The sequence below is a fragment of the Erinaceus europaeus genome, chromosome 4, assembly GCF_950295315.1.
Source record: "Erinaceus europaeus chromosome 4, mEriEur2.1, whole genome shotgun sequence".
NCBI lineage: Eukaryota > Metazoa > Chordata > Mammalia > Eulipotyphla > Erinaceidae > Erinaceus > Erinaceus europaeus.
The window spans coordinates 62455498-62478177 of NC_080165.1; the positions used below are offsets into that span (position 1 = coordinate 62455498).

At 38.3% G+C, this 22680-nt stretch overlaps 1 protein-coding gene across 1 annotated transcript in view; it reads left to right on the forward strand.

The window, feature by feature from the left end:
- DNAH8 (dynein axonemal heavy chain 8) overlaps positions 1 to 22680 on the forward strand; it is a 429487-nt gene that overhangs the window by 292788 nt on the left and 114019 nt on the right. Inside the window, exons 76-81 of the mRNA XM_060190815.1 lie at positions 3401 to 3506; positions 5657 to 5909; positions 6024 to 6214; positions 17166 to 17287; positions 20469 to 20587; positions 22116 to 22318. Of these exons, the coding sequence (XP_060046798.1) occupies positions 3401 to 3506; positions 5657 to 5909; positions 6024 to 6214; positions 17166 to 17287; positions 20469 to 20587; positions 22116 to 22318 (994 nt within the window). The remainder of the gene's footprint in view (positions 1 to 3400; positions 3507 to 5656; positions 5910 to 6023; positions 6215 to 17165; positions 17288 to 20468; positions 20588 to 22115; positions 22319 to 22680) is intronic.

Here is a 22680-nt window from a genome sequence, read left to right on the forward strand (position 1 = left end):
CTACTTAAGGAATGTTTATTGTCTTGAGTTTCTTTTCTGCATAACCTACAGATAATTGCCACCAAGAATAAAAATAAATGAAAAGGACAACCTTCTGCAAACTAGATGCACAGAATCTAGTTGGAGAAACATAGTCTACACAGACTTGTGGTACAGGTCATTGCAGATGTACAGATGATTGCTGTGCTGTGTTTTTTCATTGACTGCTTGGTTTGGGAAAAGTTGTTTAAAAAAACCTACAATTTCTGAAGCTGTATTTCAAGACAATTTCTCAATAGGTTGTTGAACAAACAGAATATGTGGTTCTGTGTAAACTCAGAAAAAATTATATATAGAATATTATGATTATGTCAGTTTGTTCTGTGTTTAGCAAGACTGCTCTAACCATGTTGAATGTCCTGAATTTGAAAGTTGTACTATGGTTATATAAGTGTTCTTAGGAGATTTGGCAAAGTTATTTTATAAAATATTTTTATTTAGCAATGGTTTACAAAATTATAAGGTTTCAGAGTAAAACTGCAGACCTAGAGGGTTATTGCACCACCTGCCAAAATCCTGTGCTCCCTTTATACAACCATAATTCTTACAGAGCCTACGAGATAGTTTGTTTAGAATTGTTTTCCAAGTTCATTTGCCTTCGTTATCTATACTTCACAGGAGTGAAATCATCTGGTAGTTGTCTTCCATCTCTTATTTCACTTGGCAAAACCATGTCCAGTTCCATCCATTTTGTTTCAAATTCTACCATCTCATCTTTTTTAAAAATGCAGAATATGAGGCCGGGTGGTGGCACACCTGGTTGAGCGCACATGTTACAGTGCACAAGGACCGAGGTTCGAGCCTCCAATCCCCACCTGCAGGGGGAATGCTTTGCAAGTGGTAAAGCAATGTTGAAGGTGTCTGTCTCTCCCTCTATCACCCCTTCCCTATTAATTTCTGGCTGTCTCTATCCAGTAAATAAAATAAAGATAATAAAACTGCAGAGTAATATTCAATTGATTAGACACCCCCCAATAAATTATCTAGTTATTTTCTCTTGGACATTTAGGTTGCTTTCATAATTTTGGCTATTATACATAGTGTAACTGTGAACATAGAAGTGCATATGTCGGGAGTCGGGCAGTAGCACAGCGGGTTATGCACATGTGCTGTAAAGCACAAGGACCGGCATAAGTGTCCCGGTTCAAGCCCCTGGCTCCCCACCTGCAGGGGAGTCGCTTCACAGCTGGTGAAGCAGGTCTGCAGGTGTCTTTCTTTCTCTCCACCTCTCTGTCTTCCCCTCCTCTCTCCGTTTCTCACTGTCCTGTCCAACAATGACAACATCAACAACAACAACAATAATAACTACAACAATAATGAAAAACAACAAGGGCAACAAAAGGGAAAATAAATAAATTAATAATAATAATAATAATAAATATATATATAAAAGAAGTGCATATGTCCTTTCAAGTTAATGCTTTCATAGCCTCTGGATATATGCCTAAGAGTGGTATCACTGAATCATATGATACTTCCTTTTTTATTTAAAGACTCTCCATACTGTTTTCCATATGGGCTGCAGCAGTTTGCATTCTCATCAACAGTTTACCAGACTTTCTTTTTCTTCAAATCTTTGGCAACACTTGTCATTGCTCATTTTGCTGATGTAGCTATTTTCACATTGTGGTTTTAATTTAAATTTCTCTAATGATATGTCATTTGGATCACTTTTTTCTCTGCAGGCCATCTGAATACCTTCTTTAGAGAAATGTCTATTCAGGCTTTTCCCTCCACTTTTTTTTACTGGGGTGCTTATATTGTTGCTGTTGTTGAGATATTAATGATTTCTTTATAAGTCTTTGATGTCAATCTTTTGTTAGATGTGTGATGTGCAAACATCTCCCAGTAGCTTGGCTGAAATATCTTTACAGAAGTTTCTTTCCATCTTTCAGTCTGATGTAGTTCCACTTATTTATTCTTTCCTTAGTTTCCCTCACCCTGCAGTGGAGTCTCCCAATACATCTTTAATGTTAAGACCACCTTAAAGTTAATATAGTGTTTCACCTGTCTTTTTCCCTCTGCAGTTTAATGTTTGAGGTCTAGTATGAAAGATTTTAATCTATTTTGAGTTAATTTTGGTGTATGGCATTGAGTGAGGGTCTAGTTCCATTTTTCTATGTGTGACTGGCCAATTTTTCCAATACCATTTGTTGAAGAGACTTTCTTTTCCCTATTTTCATATAGTGGATTTCCATGTATAAATGGATTCATTTCTGAGCTCTAGTTTGTTTCATTGGTCTGAGTTGGCAAAATTCTTAAGGGTAAGGATCAAGACTACTGAAAATGTTTCAGCAATAACAATAATAAGAGTAATAATAAATTTTATAATATCAAAGATAGTAATAAAATAATTTTTTCAAATAATTCTATTGAGGAGTTAATGATTTATAATCGAGCTTTTGACACATGGATATAAGTTCTTATCACTCCATGAAAGGTGTCTGCAAAACACTTCCATCCCTTAACTTAGGTCCTTTTCCACCATGATACACAAGGACCCCACAGATCTCTACGTTCTCTCCCTTCCTTTCTCTCCCCAGAGTTCTTTGCTTTGATGTGATACATCATATTCACTCCAAGTTTCACCTTATGTTTCCCCTTCCTTTCCTTGTTTCTAAAGCTCTACCTGTAAATGAGATCACCCAGTGTTATCCTCTTTACAAAGCCAAATTTTATTTGGTGAGCCTAATGTATGATATGTGACAAGTTCATTGTGTCAATCTGACCATTTTTTTTTCTGAAAGTTTGAAGCTTTCTACAAAACTATATAATTTATGTGGAAAACAATATTCCTTCAAATATCCATGTTAACTCCTCTGGTAACATAAAATACAAAACACTGAGAATAGGTTTGTACTGATAAGTTGCTAAATCAAACCAGGAACCTAGTGTGCATATAGGTAGAACCCAAACCAAGAGCTGACATTTGACTTGAGTAGACTTCTGATTTCTCAGTGTTAATGAGTTTTCATTTATACCACTTCTGAACACAAACAAATTAGTATTTTCTTAGCAGCAGTATGGGAACAGGGCCAAGGAATGGAACACTCATTTAAAAATACTTAGAATTGGGAAGAGAACTGGGAATAGTGAGCAAAATCATAATAGCAACCTTATTTCATGCATGTTGGTGTAAGTGAATGGGATCTTTGATGTTAGTGGGTACAATAAAAAAAAATATCCAGAGAAACAAAAATCCCAGGTAGGATTTGACTAATGGTAATAATTTCTTTTGTGGTTCAAAAGGACCTTCAGTTTAAACTTTTAAAAATTGATAGTAAATATTAGAAAATTTGAGTTTCTATAATAACTGGTAATGAAAATGCTAATATTATTTTTTGTTTATTCTTAATGATAGGAGTTAGAGTCTGAAAGGGTTAAACTTTTGGAGGATGTAACTTTTAATAAGCGGAAGATGAAAGAACTTGAAGATAACCTCCTTTATAAACTAAGTGCTACAAAAGGTATTGTTACTAAGAAGTAGTCAAATAATGGATGCTGGATAAGGCTTTTTTTTTTTTTTACATACTCTTTTCAATTCCCCATGACGTTAGATACTAGGGGACCATTGAGTTATCAATGGAAAAACAAGCAAGGTGATTTCTATTCAGGCACTAAGGAGAACCACAGACAATATGATTTTTGAATTAGCAAACAGTCTGAGCATTTGAGAATAACAGTTTTCTTGATATAATTGTCCTCTCCAGAGAAAAACAATAAGGGCTCCCAAAAGAGGTAGGTAACTAATAATAGACTAATTTGCTTGCCCAAAGGAAACTAATGTGCCCAATCTATTTTATTTTAAGATTGACTCATTTGGTGTTGAAATGCAATTGCCATAATGGGTTATGATGTGTGTAATCTATGTCAGAGGCATATGAGCACCCAAGGCCGAGCTCACTCTCTCAGTTTGACCTCCTACTTAGCAATCAAACATAGGCTTTCTTTCCAGAAGTTAAATCATCCTTCTGAATCTTAACATGGGCATAAGATCATTCTGCAACATATAAAAGGAAAAGTTTATCCCAAGACAATAACATCAACAAATACTGTATTATCTCCTAAATCATACTATCTGCTGGCAGTCTAATAATAAATAATTGCCAACAGCATCTTAATCCTTAAAACAAAACCTTAAACCTCCCCTGTTATTTTCACAACTGTACTTTCAAGTAAGCTTAGTGAGAAGTGCTCTCATCTGCCATACTTGCACTGTTGCTTCGGAGAAGGTGGTCTGTCTTTTGGTCCAGTGTGTTCCTAGCTATTTGAAGATCATTGGGCATTCTAAATATTAACAAGGGGAAATGAGGACTCCTCCCCTGAACAGTCATGAGTGTGCTGAATCAATAGCTCTTTCCTGTGAGGTTAATCACAGATTTGACTTTAAAAAAAGTATTTTATTCATTCTAATGAGAGAGAGGGAGAGGGTGATGGAGAGAGAGAAATAGAGATAGACAGACAGACATCAGACAGACAGATAGATGGATACCAGAGTACTGATCATAAGCTCTAGCTTATGGTTGTACCAGGAATTGAAACTGGGACCTCTAGATTGGATTTTCATAATAGAAATAACATACCCAGCAGAGGAACTCAGTTCCTACCTGTAGCACTTATCTGCCACCCAGAACACTAGGATAGGGCTAGGCCATAACTATTTGCCAATGCTATGATCACTAACCCAGAATATATCTTTCCATATCTTATAAAAAAGTGAATTTGTCATAGTTTTAAAATTTTTTTATGAGAAAGGAAGGGCGATAGGAAGGGAGATCGTACATGGTACTGGGTTGAACCAACTCACGGGCTACATTCAGATCAGTTCACACTGTGAGGCAAGCTGCGTGGGCAAGCTGGTGATCCTTTGAAGGGACCCATCAAAATGATAATGGAGATGAAATTCTGCCACCTGAGGGACAACTAAAATTACTGAGTGTGAATCAAGACATGGACGTATCTTTAGAGATCAAGTCATGAGTGCTGCCTTGAGAAATTCCTTTTGCAGATTAGGGTTAGTCCCTCTCCAGGAATGTTTAGAAGGATACAGACAGGTGCTGGGTGGTAATACGCATTGCAAAGCACACACATTATAATGATCAAGGACCTGGGTTCAAGCCCCCAGTCCCCCAGTCAAGCAGGAGGAAGCTTCATGAGCAGTAAAGCAGTGCGTCAGGTGTGTCTTCCTCCCTCCCTTTCTCCCACATTTTGTCTTCATCTACAAAAATGAAGAAAGAAGGGAAGAACAAAAAGGGAGAAAGAAAGAAAGAGAGAAAGAAAAGAAAGAAACGGAGAAAGAAAGGGAGAAAGAAAGAAAGAAAGAAAATTGAAAAGAAAAAATAATGGCTACTGGGAGTAGTAGATTTGTTGTGCAGGCACCCAGCCCCAGCAATAACCTTGGTGATAATAAATTAAAAAAAAAAAAGGTGGGGAGGGGATACAAGGATACATTGAGTGGTAGATAAATGAGAAACCTTTCGGTGTCAAGACTTTGTTCTTTCACCCTCTGGACTCTGAATATGAAGAGTTGAAAAGAACAAGATTATTTCATAAATGATGTGTCTTGCTTTACAATTCTTCTCTCTTGTATACTACAGTTTTGTGGTTTGGTTTTTAGGTTCTTTGGTAGATGATGAATCTCTCATTGGTGTTCTTCGAACCACCAAGCAGACAGCAGCTGAAGTAAGTGAAAAACTCCATGTGGCTGCAGAAACGGAGGTCAAGATTAATAACGCTCAGGAGGAATTTCGGCCAGCAGCCACTCGGGGAAGCATCCTCTACTTTCTCATTACAGAGATGAGCATGGTCAACATCATGTATCAGACTTCACTGGCTCAGTTCTTGAAGTTATTTGACCAGTCCATGGCCAGGTGTGACCTTGCTCCCTTACTCTCCAAACAGGAACTTAAGTATTTTGTTTGATTTCAGATTCTCTTGGAATTGTTTTTTTTTTTTTTTTTACATCTCTTAAACATGTATTGCAGGTCTGAGAAGTCACCACTGCCTCAAAAGAGAATTACAAATATTATTGAGTACCTGACATATGAAGTATTTACCTACTCTGTCAGAGGCCTATATGAAAACCACAAATTCCTCTTTGTACTCCTCATGACCTTGAAGATTGATCTTCAGAGAGGAACAGTTAAGCACAAGGAGTTTCAGGCTCTCATTAAAGGTGAAGTGTTTGGAATATGAATGTGATATGTAAAGGATATTGTTTTTGATATGCTCATTTATATGCTGTAAACCCACTTTTAAGATATAGTAGAAAAACTGGACACTAATGAAAGTGAAGTTCTTTATCTCTTTTTCTCCTGATTTCCATTGGTTTTCCTCTGGTTACTGAAAATATCTTAATTTGGATCTGTGTTGCTATTGTGATTTTTAGTTATATAATTAAATTGTTTGATCATTGTTGCCTGTAATTAGGAAAGCAAGGAAAAGTGATATTTGTGAGGAGCCTTTTATAACAAAAAAAAGAAATTTCTTAAGCTGTTAAGTATAATAATGACTCTAAAAAAGGCATATTTGTACTTATGTTTGAAGCTAATAATATTCATTGCTTATCTCTATGTTCAAAGTATAACTAGGAGAACAAAAGTGTACTATTTTTGAGAATTGGAGATAGACTATAAGGGTAAAGTATTAGCATTACCATATGTTGGCTCTGGGTTCAAGCCCAGGTACTACCGGGAAGCACCATCAATGTCAATAGGGAAGCTCTGTGGACTGGGGAGTGGTGTTATGGTGTCTCTTCTCTTTGTCTGTCTATCCATCTCTGCCTTTCTCTCTCTCTAAAGTAAAGACTGTAATAAAATGTTGCTAGAGAGGGCTGGGTGGTGGCATGCTGGGTTAAGCACAAGGATGCATATGAAGCATAAGGATCTGGGTTTGAGACACTGCTCCCCACCTGAAGGGGGAACACTTCAGGGGAGACACAGTGAAGCAGATCTGAAGGATACCTACCTTTCTCTCTCCCTCCTTACTTTCTCTTCCTCTCTCAATTTCCCTGTCTTATCCAGTAAAAGTGGAAAAAAAATGGCCACCAGGAGCAGTGAATTTTTAGTGCTGGTGCTGAGCCCCAATGATAACCCTGGAGGCGAAAACAAAAACAAAACAAACAAACACAAACAAAAAAACGGTTGTATTGTACATATGTGAGGCTCCTGTTCCTCTATTAAAAAATGGTACTGTCATTTAAGTTTATATAATTAACTGTCTATTGAGTATAAACTATGCTAGCCCACAGATAGCACTGCTTTGTGTTGCAGGTATTTAAAAATTGCCTCTATTCCCATTCTAATACTGTTATTTCTTTTTAAAACCATGTCTGGTTTATCCTTTTATCCCAAACACAGGAGCAGTGGAATTGTGGTGCAGGCACTGAGCCCCAGCAATAAGCCTGGATGAAAAAAAAAAAAAAAAAGCTTCTTGGCAGGGGGCTGGTGAAGTAGTGCACCTTCTGCCATGTGTGCAACCCGGGTTTTAGTGTGGCCCCTACCAAACTGAAGGAAGCTTTAGAAGTGTTGTGGTTTCTTTCATTTGCTCTCTTTCTTAAAAAATCAAACACTGCCTCTCTGCTTCTATCTTAAACAAACAAAACAACTTCTTGGCAAATAAAACTTTGTGGGTCAAGGTATAGATTTTAGGATAATTTGAGCAGTAGGTAGATAATGTTTATGCAAAGGAACTCTCATGCCTGAGGCTCCAAATTTCCAGGTTCAATCCCTCAAACCACCATCAGCCAGAGCTGAGCAGTGTTCTTTTAAAAGAAAAGAAAAAAAAAAAAAGCTTATTCAATTTCAGGATAATTTGACACATGAGGAAAAGGTTCCAGTCTTTTTCTTATTTCTTTGCTGACTGCATGTAGTTTAATTATTTTCTGGTTCCCTTCTACCCCTCAAAGAAAGTGGCACTTGAAATGTGTCTTGTGGGATCCTGATAGGTAAAAATGAGAAAACCATTTCTTGCTGAACATCCCATAATAATAAAAAAAATCACAACAAACAGCATGAGAAAGTAAATGAGTGGCACATGTATACTGGTAAATCTTGATTCCAAACTTCTTGGTCTGGTTAGGAAGAAGGAATTGAGGACTAGGGAGATACAGTCATAGCTACAACGATGGGCTTTCATGCCTGAGACACCAAAGGTCCCAGATTCAATCTCCAGTACCACCATATGTCCAAACTGGTCAGTGTTCAATCAATCAATCAATCAATCAGTCATTCAGTCAGTCAATCAGTAGGTGGGTATGTGATCTTTTTGAAACCTCTTATTGTCCTTGTGGTAAGGTAAATCTGGCAGACATATATAGAATTAAGAGAAAAGTGGTACAAGTGAATCTATTATAGTTGTCCCAATCATAAGAAATGTATCTCTAATTTAGGGATGTGACAATGGAAATACAAAGGAAGACATCATGGAGGTATAATGGCAGTGAACTGGATGCAAGAATCCAGGGGGGATCAGAAATGAATCTAAAGCTTCTGGTCTAAGTAATATTTTTGGTTTGGTAATTAAAAGAAGAGCTAGTTTGGACGCCAGTATGAGGGATTGGTAAGCAGGATTCTGGGATCTAGTTTCAGTCAGGATAGTTCATGCTTATAGCCTTAAAAACAATTCCAAAATTTCAATTTCAGTGCCTTAATAGAACGAAGATACATTTCTTATTCAGGCTCTTTCTCTCTCTAACATGCTATCATAGTTACCCAGGAATCCAAATTGCTTCCATAATTACTATGGCATAAGAATATAGATACATTTTTACCTTCAGCACCCTATTTGTAATAAATAGGCAGTGCCTTATAACTTCTTAGTACTCTGTTTTCTTTCTCTACTTCAATTTCTTCCTCAGATCCATGTTAGATTACTGTTGTAGAAATTTGCATAATCTCTCAAACTTTTTATTTGACTTTATCTTTTCACAAACAAATTTTAGGAAATTGAAATGTTATCTGGTTTATATTTCTTTTCAGGTCTATTACATTTGAATAAATTGGTGTGTTAAAACATATGTAAGGCTGGCAAGTTAGCTCACCTGGATAGCACACCTGCCTTGTTATGCACATGACCCAGGTTCAAGCCTGACCCCCCCAGAACCCTGGAAGAAGCTTCAGTTCTATGGTGTCATATATATATAACATTATGTTAGCATCTGTAACTTGGTGTCTGTAAGGTGGCATGACGTAAGTTGAGACAAGATGATTAATGAACAGGAACCAAACAGTAGGATCAGAGCAGATGATATTATGGATTTTAGGGTAGAAGAAAGCTAGGAGAACCATTTTAGGCATGTTCCTAGGGGCATACAACTATAGTAGTTTTGCTTGAGTTTGGTAGCTAGCCTGAGGTTGGATGAGAATATTGTCTGAGAGTATGGTGTCAGAGTAGAGAAAAGGGCTAGAAAGTTGGATTAGGGCAGGGAGTAGCTCCCATTCTTATGAAAAAAAAATCTGTAGCTAAAATTAACTATTTACCTCCATCTGACTGCTCCAGGGCCCATATGTAAATGCATATTTATATTTAGCACCAGAGCCTGTATAACCTCTAAGTCCCTATTGGTCTGAGCTTATAGTTTATGGTCACATCTGAGGAACATTGTAGGCTGCACTCATTTCAGGACCAGTCTTCTTTGCATGGCATGGCAGGATACCCCCAGCCTCCATTTGGATACTGGCGCTATCCATACCATCATTGTTTTATAGTTGAGCCAACGTCCTGAGAGGGCCCACAAGACACTGTTTCTTATGGAAGTGACCAGTAGTAGTGTAGAGAGGAACCCTTTAGAGGTCAAGGCCCATTACATATGCATGGAAATCTAAGGATATAGTGCCCCATATGATCAGATGGTGTGATATTGACCAAATAGGCCATTATTAAATAGGCAGTCTCTTGCCCTTATCCAACTTTTGTAGTCCTTTCTTTATCTGATTATCTTAGATTTTCTCTCAGTTGTTTAGGCATTGAGTATCATTTGTTGAGCCCAACCAGAGTTAGGTTTTGGGGATCTGTCTTCTTTGGGATTTTCTGCTAGCCTGTCCTGCTAATTTGGTCTCAACCCAATCAATTACAAAATTTATGATGCCTTCTCTAGGCACTTCAACCATTATTGAGCACTTTGACTTTAAGTTATATGATTGCTCCTTGTTTATGGATACATGTATACCTGTATCCAGTACCCTAAACCCTAGCCTAATCTGGTATCTGTTACTTAGTCAAATGATGTGCCATCTAACTTGGATGTAGGTAGTCCCGTGTGTTAGGAAAGGTCTCACCAGATTTGAAGAGTTGCCAGGTTGGCTTCTTAGGTTGGTATCTCTGGTTACACTTATGGTGTCTTTTTAAATTTTATTAGTGACTTAATATTAATTTACAAAATTATAAAATAACAGGGGTATAATTCCATATCCTTCCTACCACCAGAGTTCTATATCCCCATTCCCTTATTGTAAGCTACAGTAGTTCTCCTAAGATTGCAGATAGAGTTTAACTATTGTTTCTGTAACTATCTGTCTATAGTTGTATATATTCACCCCCCTTTTCTTTTTTTCTTTTCTTTTTTATTTATAAAAAGGAAACATTGACTAAATCATAGAATAAGAGGGGTATAGCTTTGCACAATTCCCACCACCAGAACTCTGTATCCCATCCCTTCCCCTGATAGCTTTCCTATTCTTTAACACTCTGGGAGTATGGACCCCAAGGTCATTGTGGGATGCAGAAGGTTGAAGTTCTGGCTTCTGTAATTGCTTCCCTGATGAACATGGGCATTGACAGGTCGATCCATACTCCCAGCCTGTCTTTCTCTTTCCCTAGTGGGGAAGGGCTCTGGGGCATCGGTGCTCCAGGACATATTAGTGGGGTTGTTTGTTCAGGGAAGTCTGGTCAGTATCATGGTAGCATCTGGAACCTGGTGCTTGAAAAGAGAATTAACATACAAAGCCAAACAAATTGTTGACCAATAATGGACCTAAAGGCTGGAATAGTGCAGATGAAGATTTGGGGGTCCTATTTTTGTAGATAGCTAATAGGCATATTTTAGTTAAGTTCCAAAGGGGCTGTGGCTATACTAGTGTTTTTTGTTTTTATTTATTTGTTTATTTATTTATTTATTTTTGCCTGAGCCTGAAATCTGATATGCAGGTGGATCCTAATTATTGTCTGGGGAGGTGATGACATGGCTGGCAGAAGGACCAGAAAGCTGGATCAGGGAAGAGAGTAGCTCCCTAATATGGGAAAGGGATATAAATATTGTTGACTGTAAACCCCATCGATTTGATGTGATCTGGGGCCCATCTTCAGCTTAGGAGCCTATGTGACCTCTGCATCCCTTAGATCTGAGCTCACATTCTGTGGTCATAAGTAGAAACATTCCAAGCTGCCCCAATATCAGGAACCATCTTCCCCAGGTGTAGCATAGAGTATATTGTCCATCCTCCCTTTGGAGGATGGAACGTTCTCTACCATTGTTGATCCAAGTTGAGGACAAGGTCCTATGGGGGGGGCCCACAAAGGGCTCTATTGTGTTGTTCCTACTAAGAATGACTGGTAACAATGGAGAGGGATTTATTCGAGGTCTAGGCCCATCATGTCTGTTTGGGATTCTCAGGATTCCCTGAATAGGGCCCCAGCTGATGGGGTGGCCTGATAGTGACTAAAGAGTTGTTGTTAAAAGGATTCCAGTCTCTTGCCCTTATTCAGCTTTTGCAGTCCTTGCTTTGCTAAGGTTAGCTTTGGAGTGAGTGAGAGAACTGTAATAGGAAGTAGGTGAGGATGGTATCTAAGTCTAAGTAGACACTATTTCATTAGGAACTTTATACTGGCTCACTATAGAATATTGTGTATTTTTGCTTTCAGGTATATATTTTGCCTTAATTTATGGATACATGTCAACATATGCTCTTAGGGGACCTGGTTCATATCTAGGTTTTGGGATTTTGTTAGGAAGTGAACATCTTGGAATGGAATTTGAGAATAATATGAAATGAAAGGTCTCATCTGAGTAATGAAGGCGAAGGGTTGACATTCCATGCCTGATGTCTCTGGACACAGTCCAAAGTGAAGCATGCTGAGATGGTACTCGTTGTATTGATTAGGTTGGGATCGGCGGATACAATATCATTTGGTATGAACTGAGAGAAGCATTCAGGAAAGTAAACCCCACCCTAGAGGTTCCAGGACTGGGGGAAATATAGGCTCTATAGAGGAAGCAGGAGGTTCCTGCTGTCTTAGGGTTTAAGAAGACAATAGATAGTTATTGTTATAATTACATTATTTGACAATTGGGTTAACTTTGAAGTATCCCTTTGTTAGGATTTGCTGTATCATACATAACATCACCATAATTTATGTCCTGTGATATTATTTGTATATAGCTGTGCTACCGGTTGCTTCTGTTCTCCCTGGTCTAAGCTTTTAAGAGGGTCAACATATCAGAGACTCACCTATGTATTAGAAAGACTCAATCTCTGATTTAAAAAGTTTGAGACATTCAATCAATTTTTCCCCTCTCATATTAATTAGTGATTTATATGACTACAAATTGATAGGAGTGTACATAAACACCATTCCCACCACCAAAAGACCGTGTCCCATCCAACCCCCTCCCCCACCGCTCCCTCCTGTGCCCCATGAAACTGAACATCCACCCTCACCCTCAACCTAGGATTTTTACTTTGGTGCCCTACTTACCCCTTTTTAATGGTCCTTCCTTTTCTTCCTTTCTAAGTCACATCTCCACCTATTACTACTTCTGAATGTCTTTCCTTTTTCCTTCTTCTCTCTCCAGTGCTGATGGAGTTGGAGTTCAGAGCCATCTGGTTATCTTCTCCTATCATTTCTCCCCTGCAGAGAGTATGGCCCAAAATATGGTTAGGCGTGCAGAAGGTGGGAGTTCTAGCTTCTGGACATGGGTGTTAGTAGGTTGATCCATACCCTCAACCTGTTTCTATCTTTCCCTGGTGGAGTAGGCCTCTGGAGAAGTGAGGTTCCAGGAGACATTGGTGAGGTTATTTGCCCAGAGAAGTCAGGATGGAATCACAGAAGCAGCTGCTACTTGGTGACTGAAAGGCAGTAAGATATAAAGCAGGACAAAATGATTAATGAACAGGAACCAAAAAGTAGGAATAAAGCACATGAGAATAGGGATCTTAGGGTGAAAGAATCAAGAAAGTCTATTTTAGATGTATACCTAGTGCCCTATGACTTTTATAGTTTTTGCTTGAGTTTGATAGTTAACATGGAGGTGGACAAAAATATTGTCTGGGAAGATGGTGGTTGAATTGAGAAAAGGGCTTGGATTAGGGTAGAGAGTAGCTCTCACACTTGAAGAAAATATATAAATAAAATTTACTTTTTACCCCATTAACCTGACTCAGGGCCCATAGAGATTCATATTTAGCACAGGATCCTGTGTAACAACCTCTGAGTTGCTGTTAGTCTGAGCTTGCAGTCCTTGGTCACAGCTGGGAACATTCTAGGATGCACTCATTTCAGGACTAGTCTTCCTCAAGTGGAAAGGTAGGATGATCTAGCCTCCATTTGAGGAGTGGAAAAGTTCCTGCCATTGCTGCTGGACATTGAGGGCAAGGTGCTGTAGAGGCCCCAAAAAGTCTTATGATGATGTTCCTGATGGAAATGACCAGTGATGATGGAGAGAGGAGATCTATTAGAGGTGTAGGCCTATCATATCTATGTGGGAATCCAAGGATTCCCTGACTAGAGCTCTAGATAATTGGGTGCCCTGGTGTTGACTAAGAAGGCCATCATTAAGTGAGCTGGTCTCCTGCTCTTACCCAGCTTTTGTAGTTCTTCCTTTATCTGACAAACTTAGACTTTTCCCAGTTGTTAAAGCATTGAGTGTCATTTATTGTATCCAAACTGGTCTTAGGTTTATTGGTTCTATTTTTCTTTGGGCTTTTCTTTGAGATTGACAAGCTTCTTGGGTCTAAGTCTAATTGGTTAAAGAATTTATGATGCCTTCTTTAGGCCTTTCTACTAGGATCCCACAGTTATAGGTCTAATTCTAATCATGGAGGGCTATTAAGCACTTTCACCTTGACTTATATAATTGCCTCTTGCTTATGCATGTACACTTGTACCCAGAACCCTAAACCCTACCATGAGGTAGTATCTGTAACTTTTTAGATAAAAAGTACCATCTGAAATAGAACTAGGTAGTTCCACATGTTAGGAGTTAGGAGACAGGCATCTCAGGCTTGGTGTCTCTGGCAACAGTCCGCAGTAACAAGTCAGTAGCAGCATAATGTGGCATGGCAGCACTGGTAGCATCGATTTAGTTGAGATCAACAGAGCTGGTATGGCAGTAAGGAACAGAGAGAAGAAATATCAAGAATATGAGCATAGTCCTAGAGGTTCCAGGACCTCTAGGACGTCTCTAAATTCCACATATGAGTGAAATTATCCTGTAGTTGTTGTTTACCTCTTTACTTCACTAAGCATGATCTTTTTCAGATCCATCCATTTTATCCCAAAAGACACAATATCTTTTTTGGTTTTTTTACTACTGAGTAGTAATCCATTGAGTATATGTCCCATAACTTTTTTATCTAGTCGTCTGTCAGAGGGCATTTTGGTTGCTTTCATATTTTGTCTATTGTGAATAATGCAGCTGCGAACTTGGAGGTAATCTGAAACCAAGCCTCAGGGGTTTTCTACTGGGCTTTAGATATGTTCATAGAAGCAGGGCTAATTTTTCTCTTTAGCTGCCATCAACAACCACAAATTACCTTTATGTTTTGGTGACAGACTGAACTACTTTTGGTCATAAATGCTCCCTGTTTTCTTGCCTATAATTCACTAGGCTACTGCCTTAAGGACATGGATTAAAAGGTAATTAAGTTCCATTCCCTCACTTCCAGCACTATGTGTTTTTCTTAATACTTCCTGCATGTAGAGAGAAAATTGTGCCGTGCTATACCAGAGCTCTAAATCATTTGTGTATGGCTTCAGTCCTACACTCCTTCTCACCCCAACTACATGAGCGAGCACCCACCTGATGCTGTGGTGCTTCTGCAGATGTCTCAGTTGTAGTTGTTAAGTTTTGTAAAGTTCAAAAATTATGGATATTTGTTTTTTGAGGGGAGATAGATTCTGTTCCCTACTACTTCATGGCCACACCTCCCAGAATTCCCCTGTGGTGTCTTTTCCTCTGCCTTTCTCTCTGTCTCTCTTTTGCTATCTGAAAAAGTTGGTCCAGAACAGTGTAGCCCAAATAGAAGACACCTCAGCATTCTCCCCAGAGTCACCCCAACATGGGAACGATACTGTATCATTGGTAGAATCAGTTGATTAGCCAGATAAGCTTGAGGTGCAACCAATAGAAAGGTGGAGGTAGAAATGTTGAAAAGGCAGATGAGCAACAGAGACCAGGGGTTCAAATCAAAAAACTGAACGGTAAGAGAATTTTGTAACTGAAGACATAAGAGCCATCTCTGTAAATAGCAATATAGGTGCCCCATGGAGGTCAGGCAGGATAGCAGTACAAGTCCCAGTCTGTGATTGAAATGAGTGGAAACTATCAGGCAGATTACAGATTGAAAGCACCCTCCCATCAAGACATAATCCCATACCATTTCACCTTTCCCTGCTCAGCAATTCCAGCGAAACCAGACCTGAAAGAGACTAGATTTTTCAAGTATGTAAATCAGAGGAGCTGAGAAACATGGCAACATAGATTTGGTAAGAGCAGATTTGTTACAAAAAATGAAAAAGACTGCTCATCTAGATTTTGGTGAGAGCACATCTGTGAATCCATTTCATGAAACTGAAGAATCAGAGAGAACCAGGTTGTTCAGGACGAAGAGAGCCAGTTAAAGAACTTTGGATTTAATTTAGTTGGCAATAACCATTGAATGTTTTATGATCAGGGAAATATGAAAAGAACAGTGCTTTAGAAAGATTAATTTGGCATGGTATGGTTGATTGACAGAAAGACAATTAGCTCAGCAATAAGAGAAATTTAAAAACTTATTCATTGTATAGTTTGTATTAGCTTGCTTACATTTTACTGAATTATTTTTTAAAGCTAGGGTAACTTCTTAAATTTTTTTTTTTACAAAGTCAACAAATATAACCCTATCATAGTTTTTTTTTTAACCTAATACCTAAGGAGGGAGAATAAAGATTTATTTATCATAGCAGAAATGTTTGATTTCCCAAAAGCAACTGTCTTTTGTCAATTCCTGCTTGTTTTCTGCAATATTCATAGGTGTCTTTGACTTTGTTTTTCAACTGAGAGTTTTAGAATACTTTGAAAAATGAAATAGATACCAGGGGCAATCCTGAATTATAGCATAACTGATATACCTGTTTTCCCTGCTTGGTTATTTTAGAAAGATATTATCTTCCTTTTGTTATGAACCATGGACAGAAAGACACCATATGGGTCTTCTGGAAAACTGCCACATTGGGTATGCTCACGGAACTTGGAATTTGCTTAAAAATACAACCCTATGCCATAGCTTACACTTTCCATTTGCTTCTGTGAAAAAAGTTTGTTTGGTTTTGCTCTACTGTATTCCCAGTGCCTGAAATATGTCAGATACATAGAGAATACTTAATCAGTGTTTGCAGGATATGTGGCTGAATTCTTGATCTGAACATTAGCTTTCCTCCTAAGAGCCCACACGTCTTTATGTGTCCCTCCACTCCTCCTTCCTCTCTCTCACATCTTTCTGCCACCTCTCCATCTTCTCATTGGTTAGACCTGGTAAAAGTTGTATTGAATATTAAACTTTTGGAGGGGTAATGTTTAAGAAGTGATTTCAAATACCAAAACACTTGTTAATATCAAAGTTAGAAATTTCACATTGTTAAAAACAAAATGGAAAAAAAAAAAAAAACCTCAATCACCTAAGGGGAAAACTCATTGTAGGGAAAAATGACAAGGAGCTGCTATCTGTATTTTGTAACATGGTATAAATCAGTAAATAAAGCACTTAAGGTTCAAAGGAAATAGACCCCAAAAGATAACCATATTTTCTGTAGTGAGATTCTTTTCCAATTGTTTTCTGTAATATGGTTATCTCATTTTTATTGTTGGAAAACACATTTCTGAAGTTGTACCCCAACCTAACCTGATGCATACTGACACCTTTCTCCAGGGGGAGCAGCTCTGGACCTGAAAGCCTGTCCTCCCAAACCGTTCCGCTGGATTCTTGACATGACTTGGCTAAATCTTGTAGAGCTGAGCAAACTCCCACAATTTGCAGAAATTATGAACCAGGTAATGAAGAACTGGATGACAGTACAGTGCTATCAAACCCAAATACACCCACATCTTAATTACATTGGGCTTCCAGGTGATAACCCTTCAAAAGAGTCAACACACTAGTGTAGATTTGAGTTACAGTGACTCTCTTAGGAGATTAAGATAGACAGAAAATGGACTTTTTTCTTTTTGGTATGTTCACATGATTTCTTTCTCCTCTGTGTTCAACATGGGTCATTCCTGGGCCTGTTTTGTTACTGTCAGAATCAGAAACAGTAGGTAGACTTTTCATTGCAGTCTATTGATATTTTTATATTTTAACTCCTAAGTGATGTGTTCACATTTAATGCAAGGCAGATTAGGGGTCACATCCTTTTTGGAAATATTAGTCATTTTAATAATGAAAAAAGAAAATGGTTGGAAAAAAAAGAAGTACTAGTCCTAACTTATCTGTTTTTTTTTTTCCTTATCTGAAAATGAAAACTGGTTACTGTGGATTAACTGTTGAGTCCACTCTCACTGGAAAATAATTATGCAACTTAGAATAAAGATACTTGTTTATTACTGTGGTCTGTGGATGATGACTACCTCACTGATGGAGAGTCTGCCAATTTCTCAGACTCAAGTGCTGATAATCATCTTTTTATGGGTACTGGCTACTGACAAATGCAGTAACCTTAAACTACAAGTTGGCAGAGACCTTGTGGGACTGCCATTATGTGATTTTCTTCTTCACTTTCCACCTAGCGCCAGTATAGTAGGTGTGCTGTGTTCGTGATATTTCTGGGACCTTTGGCAGGTGCTTTACTTAGTCACTTATGGTTGAATAAAGACTCTGGATACCATCTGTGGTGGGCAGTAAATTTTTCTTTCCAGAATAGCTACAGATGTGTCCCTCAAGGCCCCACAGATACTTTGTAAACCAGTGTGGTCTGAGTCTTGTGAGAGACTGATTAAGAGAGATGTTTAAGCACTCAAAACCTATGCCCTCGTATTACTATTGCCTTTGTTTATTTGATTCTAAGTAATCAGGGTATAAGATCTGATTGCTATGACTGCTTTCTATGGAATAGGAACTTTGCAACAGTAGCCACATAAAGGAAGGATTACAGACTCATTTAGAGATGTCAAAACCGAGATTCAAAGGAGCTAACTTATACTTGTGCAAGGCCACAGAGCCCATAAGTGGTAAAGCTCTAATTTGATCTCATGCTCCCTGACATCTTAAAATATTTTTCTCATACTTCCATCACTGGATTAAGTAGTGGGGAGGAGCTGTTCCCAGAAAGGTTCATCAGGGACCTGCCAATAGGTGGCCATTGTTTGGGATGAAAGGGAGGAAGTAGAAGATCAATTTCTTAGCTGAGTGAATGCCAGAAATTGAGACGAACATATCCTCATTCAGAAACTGTACCGGCCAAACTGACATCTAGAAGTGGTCTCTGCTACCAAGGAGGCTCAGAAAAAGGAATAGGAAATAGAGATGGACAGCAAGAGGTTGGAACAGCCCATGGAGCAGTTCACCAACACTCTCATTCCTCCTTGTGCTGCTTTCTCTTTAGTTGCAAATGTGGGAGGAAGACTTCAGGCAATGCTCTAGGGAGAAATGAGTGGTGCAAGTGCAGTGTTGCAGGTGGCTTCCTTGGGAGTAGCTAACCAAGCAGATCCACTGTAATCCTTATGGAAAAGGTGATAGTTGTGAAATATTTCAGAAATCTGCCTCCAGCTTTTAGTGTCCTAATGACAAAGTGAGAGGAGCTGAGTTTCAAAGCAATGTTTTGCTATTAATTTGTACATTGTGTTCTCAATGATGAATTGTTTTTACTGTGGGCTTCGGGCAGTTACTTAATCTGTGTCTCAGTAAAAAGTGGAATAATAGAGGAGAAAGGATTATCCTTGCATCTGCCACAGAGTATCTGCTATATAAATATTTGCTATTTGTTATTATCACTTACCATGACTCTTAAAATATGTCTACACCAATTCAGCCTTATTGTTGCTAAGGAACAGGGTTAGACTGACCAAATGCATAGTTGTTGTAGTTAGTTTTGTCAGCACTTGAACTTCAGGACTACAACTTTTTTTCCTTTTGTAATGCCCCATTTATGGAGCTAGAGTTAGTGGCTTTATAATCATTTTTTAAATTTTTGATAAGACAGAAAGTGACACAGGTGGGACAGAGAGGGAGAAAGACACCTGCAGACCTGCTTTACCACCAGTGAAATGCCCTCTGCTGAAGGTGAGGACTGGGGACTTGAACCCAAGTCCTTACACATGGTAACAAGTGTGTTAAACTGAGTGCACCATTATCTGGCCCCATTTTACAATGCTTTAAATCACTTTATAGTGGGAAATGTTGATTTACAAGACTGTCTTCATATGTGTATACTTTCACATCTCCCCAAGGTGTCAGTGTACCACACCTCCCACCAACTTGTAAGTTCCTCACAATAGAGCACTGGACGCCCATCCCCATCTCAGCCCCCTCCCCCTATTAGAAGGGGACCAATTTTTTTAATGGTTCTGAAAAAGTTTGATGGTCTTGCCACAGTTCTGAAAGAACAGGCGTTTGAGACCAGATCTTGAAGTAATGGATCTTAATTTTAGGTTTATTATCTCAAGGTGAGGGGATCACTGGGAAAATACAAATTATGGTTTTATCACTTATTACTATCCTAAGTAAACAACATTTAGAGGTTTGATTATCAAAATGGTCTATGTCAGTGGTTCTCAACACAGGTGAACTTCTTTTGCTGCCCCACTGGAGAACATTTTGACTGTCACAAATGTGGGAAAGTTCCTGGCATCTAAGTAGGCAGAGGCCAGGGATGCTTCTAAATATTTTGCAGAACCACTGCATTAGCCCTGCTTGACAATGAATAATCTGGTCCAAAATGAGGCTGAGATGCCCTGATCTGTGTTTTTTCTTGCCCAATCATTTGGTATAATTGATACATGGCCTTAATTTGGATGAATAATGTAGAAAAGCAATGTAAGATGGAAAGAGAATAGTAATACCCACATTATTTGAGTCATAGATTCTGAAGAAAAATGCAAACTGTGTGGTTATGTTTGAAAAATTATCCCTGTGTAAAGAATGACCCTTAAAGGTTATTGAGAATCATCTCTAATATATTCAAATTGCATTTATTCCTATGGCTAGCTAATTGGCTCTCTCTCTCTCTCTCTCTCATAGATCTCCCGTAATGAAAAAGGATGGAAAAGCTGGTTTGATAAAGATGCTCCGGAGGAGGAAATTATCCCTGATGGATACAATGATTCACTAGATACTTGTCGCAAACTTTTACTTATCAGGTGAGGATAGATATTATCAGACCTAGAAGCTCACTTACAGGATTGTCAAATTACAGATCTTATCTCAGTGAGTTTATTTTACTCTGTTCCAGTAGTTATTGTAAGAATTGTGTGTGCTTCCAAATTGGATGGCAATTCTTCAGTACTTGACAAGCAAACTAAAATGGAGATTGTGGCAGAGAACAGTATATTTTGACAGTGTATTAATGATAATTCTTCAGCAGAAAGCAAAAAAGGAAAAATATGCTTTCATTTCACTTTGTTCATCATTTATTGTTGAGTGAATCATTTATTGTTGAATATATTTCTTTAAAAATAGACTTCAGAAACTTATGAGGCAATTAGTTTATAAGCTGAAATTCAATTGCATCTGAGGAAAAAAATAAAGAATATTGCACTATTAAAATGGAAGCAAACATTTGAAATTGATGTTAAGGAAGAATATTCTTCTGCCTTTTCGCTTTTCATGCTTTCTTGATATCCAGCAGCTCGACGAAGACTTATACATTAGAACCCCCACCCTCGAAAGAGATTGGTGGGCAAGGCAGGAGAGTGGAGTTGTGTGGAGATAAAACCACCAAAAGAAAGGCAGGAAAAATATGTAGGTCTGTTTGGGAGCAGTTCTGTCTTTCCTAATGGTGTATACTTGAACTTGCAGTCCTTAGGAACATTGTTTCCTGGATGCTGTCACTCTGCCACTGGTGGCCAGCAGTGATGACCTCATAGTTGATAAAGTATTAATGGACTACTTGTTTTATTTATTGGGATTGGTCTGTCTTTTATCAATCATTTAGAAATTGAATTCGTGTTAAGTGAGTCTACTAGCAAATGAGAATTTGTAGAGTTTGTTAGTGATCTTAAATATCAAATGATATTTCCTTAATTTGTCACTAAGTGGTATGAAATGGATGCTTGCTGGTCAAACTGCTGTTAATGTTGACTCTCACCTGGAAGACTGCAGAGCTTCAGAGAATACAGAAAATCAGTCTTCCTCCACTCTAGTTCTCCTGATGTTTACTAAAGCAGTTCCAGGATCCCTTCCCTTGAGTTTCTGACACCTAGGACAGGGTTTGGCATGTAGTAGGCACTTAGTAACTATTTATAGTCAGAGTATGAATGTGCTCCTGTCATTTGAATGAGGAAATGCTGTTCCTGAAGCTCTCGTCCCAGTACTAGGGGTAATAACTACTTAAAGATAACTGATTGAAACTTCAAATTAGTTGTTTATGCTTCTTAAAATGAGACAGTTGGGTCAGCTGAATTCTAAATTCCCTTCTAGAAAGACAACAGAGCTGACTCTGTCTCCTTGCCAATGCCTAACACCAAGAGCCTGTGACTAAATTTGCTTTTATACAGGAATAGAAAATCTTAGCATACCTCTTATGTAGCTCTCCTCACAGGAATGTTAGCTTTTGGTGGTTGGTTAATCAAATATGTGTTTTGTGCACATGTGCTTAGAATTAGATAAAAATAGTAATAATAAAAAGGACAAACCAAAAATTTCCCTCTAACTTGTATTCATTTCTAGGTCTTGGTGCCCAGACCGTACTGTTTTTCAAGCAAGGAAGTATATTGCAGATTCTTTGGAGGAGAAGTACACAGAACCTGTTATCTTAAATCTGGAGAAAACATGGGAAGAAAGTGATACGCGAACACCTCTGATATGTTTCCTATCTATGGGGTCTGACCCCACCATTCAAATTGATGCATTGGCCAAGAAACTAAAGCTGGGTATGATCATCAATCTATTTTGCCTCTCTTAATTTTCAAACTGATTCTTAGAATCATACCTATAAAACAGAGTTAAATAGAATAAGATTCTTCCTCTATTCTTTCAGCTTTTTCAGAATGAAGGTGTATGATATAGATATCTTTGTGCAGAGAAGAACACATTCAGCCATTCAATTCTTTAAAGTTGTAGATAGATGGCTATAGTATATGGATATCAGAGCAGCGATAATTAATTTACAGGAGCAAATTTTTTGCCATGTCTGTCTAAAATTATAGACAAATCTGGTTTTATAACAAGATGAAATACAATGACCAGTATTGTAATGCTTAGTCATCAGGTGTTCGTTTATTGGTACAGGCAG